General features: G+C 37.5%; 1 protein-coding gene across 1 annotated transcript; it reads right to left on the bottom strand.

The window, feature by feature from the left end:
* Nucleotides 1-389: 389 nt before the first annotated feature.
* On the bottom strand, nucleotides 390-4,399 carry LOC114662705 (mast cell protease 1A-like). The gene is made up of 5 exons (XM_028816337.2): nucleotides 4,314-4,399; nucleotides 3,954-4,113; nucleotides 2,003-2,138; nucleotides 1,476-1,697; nucleotides 390-1,248 (listed from the first exon to the last, which is right to left on the bottom strand). The coding sequence occupies exons 1-5, from the start codon at nucleotides 4,378-4,380 to the stop codon at nucleotides 1,075-1,077; spliced, it is 759 nt and encodes a 252-aa protein (XP_028672170.1). The 5' UTR covers nucleotides 4,381-4,399; the 3' UTR covers nucleotides 390-1,074.
* Nucleotides 4,400-4,731: the final 332 nt, after the last annotated feature.

Here is a 4,731-nt window from a genome sequence, read left to right on the forward strand (position 1 = left end):
CATGAGCTGCCCTCTACTGGGGGTCTTTTAAGCATTACCTTGCTGTCGAGGGCTTCAGGCACACATCTAATCTGCTGGGTTGCTTTTCTTCTGTTTTCTTCAAGAGGACCTTCTCTTTCTTTTTCCTGGGTGCCTGTATGTCTACAATTTATAGGTCTCATAGTGCCATTATCACCCACCAATGCTTCTGCAGCTTCCTGTTTCTACTTCACACAAGTAATGCAGCAATGCAAAGAGTCCAAGGTCATAAAGAGCACACACTGAATTAATTGCTATGCTGTCCTAAGAGCTGTGTTTTTTTTTAATGTGTTTCATTATGATTCATGCGTCGGTAAAACTGTTTCATTTCTTGACTTCTTTACACTATAACACAAGAAGAACTCAAACCATCATTTTAAAATTAAAATCTTTATTCAAGCAAATAAAGCAGTGGAAATGTAAAACAAGCTTCAGAAGAGAACAATCCCATTCCAACTCACATCTGAAATCTGAAATCACAGCACCAGAGGCACAGCAAGTGATGAGAAGCCATTTGCCTATAAGATATGGCAAAACAGTCTCATGACAGGTTTTGAAATTTATGTTCCAAAATTGTCTGCTACATTCATGTTTATATATATTGTTGTGCTGTATGAAGATCCCTTATGCACCTTTTTTCACTCTAAGTGACCTTCATGTTGTCACAACAGCATAATGCAGCAAGGAGATGATGGAGTGGGGGAAGAAAACAACTGTGAATATGAATACCAGCATCAGACTGTCCAACGAGAGTATTTTAGAAACCAAATTTAAAATTATGTAGGTCAAAAGTCAAGATAGTTAGTATTGAGTTAACCTGACACGAGCACAAGGCATTTCTTTAGGCGCAAAGCAGGAATTGGAATGGAAGTGGAACTGCTTTGTGGTTATAAATCGTATCTTGGGTCTGTTTATGGCAGCCCCCTTCCTGTGTCAGGAGCGTTGCTTCACTCAAAGCTGAAATGTGAAGAAAATGCTGTTTTGGGGAAGAAATCATCAGAGGAGCTGTCCCCAGCTTGAAGAGTCATCCACTGAACCAAAGATTCAGTGTGAGACTTATTGGGGGATTTCCTTTAAAGTGGCGATGATCCACTTGTAGTAAGCAGAAACCTTTGTGTACATATTCAAACGTTTTTGATCATTACAATCATCTGGACTCATCCAAGACACAACTCCCACAGCCGTGTTGACTTTTTTAATTCTACACACCAGTGGACCACCAGAATCACCCTGCAATAAAGACAAAAGGTGTAATTTAGTAGAGAAGGTTGTCCAACAAAGAAGAGGATCTGGAAGTCTAGTGAAGACTGATATGTCTTCTGAAAAATTACTTAATTTTTTTATATCTAAAGATGCATCTGCTATTCAGTCTTTTTCTTAATTTTGTAATGCACAGAGTGCTGCTGTTTTATAGGAGGCAATGACAGTTCTTTACTGTATTTGAGACACAAACTTACTCTACAGGCTCCTTCTCTGTTGTTGCCTCTTGCATTCAGTTCCAGAGGTTTGATTTCTCTAATTTTCACAGACACCACTCTCAGCACATCACTTACTCTTGAAGTATTAGTAGTCTGACCCCAGCCTGCCACAGAGCATGCAGTTCCAACTGACACATTAGTATAGCTGTGTGCATATGGGATCAAATCCACAGTTTTATTTAATTTCACTCTTCGACTCAACTGTGTATGAGAACAAAAAAAGAGAAAGGACTCTGTGAGAATGTTGGTTACTTGGCTAAGCGCCGTTGACTGGTCCTGGCAGATTCCTGCAAGACATCACTGTGACAAGTCTGTAGTTGCAAATTAAGGATTTGAAGTAATAAAGAGATGGGAAATGGAACTATAACAGAGCTTGGGCATAACTGGATCCAAGAATTATGTTTAATTTAATACTGTATGATCCATAAAAGAAGATAGAAATGTAGCTAGTGAATCTATACACAAGTTAGAGAGCACAGCCTTGAAAGGACCTTATGGTTACTCACCCTCAGCAGCATTATGTCATTGTCCAAGGTTGAATCATTGAAATCTGGATGGGGATAATGTTTTGTCACATGTATTCCAAGATTTGCTCCTTCTGCTTTACTCACTGAATGAATACCAACATAAGCAGTGATTGATCTAAAGAGAAAAGAAGTTGTGTGTGAAAACAAAAATGTAAATTGAATAATTGCTATGTACAGAGAGAAAGAAATGTAAAGCAGTGTCTCAAATGGAACCTTAATATACAACATTCCAGCCCTGAAAGAAAAATGCATAATGTTTCTTTAAACCAAATACAGGGATTAGAAGAACAAGGAGTCCACAACATGCAAATAAATACAAAATACCAAATCACAAACGGCATTAGCAGGCTGCTCTAAAAATCACATTGGTCTTTCCTACCCGAGTGAAGCACACTTCTAGGTCTCTCTTTTCCTTTTCAGCAAGTTATAACACTAACTCACTTTGGACATTATCCTTGATGAATGCTCTTAGATTGAGAAAATAAAGTTAACTTCCACCACCAGGTTCCAGAGTAATAGTATACTGTACGACAACAGAGGACTGAGTTTGGGAAGATCTCTTTTTGGTATTCAAGGTGTATATCTCCTACCCAGGAAAACTGAACACTCAAAATACGCTTATTATGTGGAATGTTAAGGGAAAGCAAAAAGTCAAGAGGTGAGATAAATTGAAACACATAAGTAAGAAGATACAGTACAACACAATAAAAGAAGAAAGCAGATGACTTTACAACGACTGAAAATGGTTTTCAACTGTTTCCATCTAATTTCATGCTTTGGAAATTAGATGCACTTTTTTGTAATATTAATTGCATCTATGAAGTCATCTGCATATCTGTACATTGCATGACAATGTGGGCAGAAAATATATTTGAAGACTTTTATTAAAATTGTGAGCACTTATAATGTTATGATATATAACTAAACTGCGATGAGGCACTCCCAAAGTATTATTATTGACATCAGCAATATTCAGTAACTTATTCTGGTTACCTTTGGTTCCTAGTGTGAAGAAAAATATACATACATGCAAAATTTGGCTTTAGTTAGCTTCCATATACACTGTTATTGAATAACTCTGCAGCTAGTTTACATCATGTTTCCTCCTGTTCTTCATCTGCTGAAAATGAAAAGGTTGAACTATTTAAATCTTTCCTCCATAGCTCAAACTTTGCAGTCCCGGATTTACCTTAGTCACTCTTCTCCAGACTTTCTCCATCCCTGCCATATATTTTGTTAAAAGCATCCAAAACTGCACACAGTACTCCAGGTAAGGCCTCATTAGTAAGTTATAATGTACTGACTGCACAGGGTGCCAGAAGTTTTGAATGTAAATGAAATCAGGAAAACAATAAAAAATATAAACCAGCCAAGATTAAGAATCTAGAAAACCAGTTCAGTGTGCAAAATATACAATAATGCAGAAAATCAGACTAAGGAGAAAACTTTTTCCTATCACTTTTTGCTGATACCCACCTAAAATGGGTGGACGTTTGGAGAATGCTTGAGTTTGGTTGGTTCAGTTATTTAGGAGTATATGGAACTCCCTGAATTCACCACTCCTGGTACAATAAGTACCTGATTTGTGTAAACACTCAAATGTTTTCTTACTAACTTCTGGCAAAAATACTAGTAACTAGGAGCATTTTATTGTATTTTCAATTAGAAAAATTCTGCAGTGCATGAAAAAGAAAAAAAAGTTTGAAATTGCTGTACATTTTTTTAGATTTCACTCTGCCTAATTAGTAAGTAAAAGAAATTAATCCCTACCTGAATATTTCTTTTTTTACAGTGAACAGCAGCCAACACCAATCTAGTAGATTGCATTATTCAGGCCATTACTGCATATCCCTAAATCCTTCCAAACAGTGACTTTAATAAACATGTTTCTTTTACAAGTAACAGAGCTTCCATTTCACAGAAGACTTACTTTCCATTGCAGTGGGCAGCAGTCATAATAACATTCTCGTGAATGAGGGATCCTCCACACATGTATGTTCCATTAGCTGTGTAACTCACCAAGAACACCATATATGGTCGACTGTGAGGGGCAGCCACTGTTCCAGCCACAATCCGGTGTCCAGATACACCTGACAAAACATATAATTCACATTTCAAACTGAACATAATGGCACTTACCCCTCAGATGGATTTAACTTTAAAAGAAATTTTGAAACAGTGATCAAATTTAGGTGAAACAACTCATGACTTATCTTTTAAACTCATATCCCTGATACCCTTGTACACGCTGAAGTGAACAACGTCTACTGCTGCTGCTACAGAATCTTACCTGACAGTGCCAGGCAGATGTTGATGATGGTGCTCCAGTACACTGTCTTCATGGCTCCCATCTTCATCGTCTTCAATGCCTTTAATGCCTTTGTCTTTTCTGTCAGGTTGCTTTAATAGACATTGTCATTAACCACAAGCCACCGACCAGGTCTAGGCTGCATTTTTCACACTTTTTTTAAGTAAGCAGCATGTATGCATGTACATAAGGCACATTTCCTTGTGGTTGCTGGCAAGATAATGACATCTTAAAATATCTTTAAATGGTTCATACAAAGAAGAACATTATATCAATATGATGAGTCCACCACTGACCATTAGTATGGGCTACCCAACCCTGATGATCAAGTAAAGAGACAACTGATGAGACTACACACAGGAAAAGCTGTGAGACTCGATGGAGTCATTCATCATGTTGT

This window comes from Erpetoichthys calabaricus, chromosome 12, assembly GCF_900747795.2.
Source record: "Erpetoichthys calabaricus chromosome 12, fErpCal1.3, whole genome shotgun sequence".
Lineage (NCBI taxonomy): Eukaryota > Metazoa > Chordata > Cladistia > Polypteriformes > Polypteridae > Erpetoichthys > Erpetoichthys calabaricus.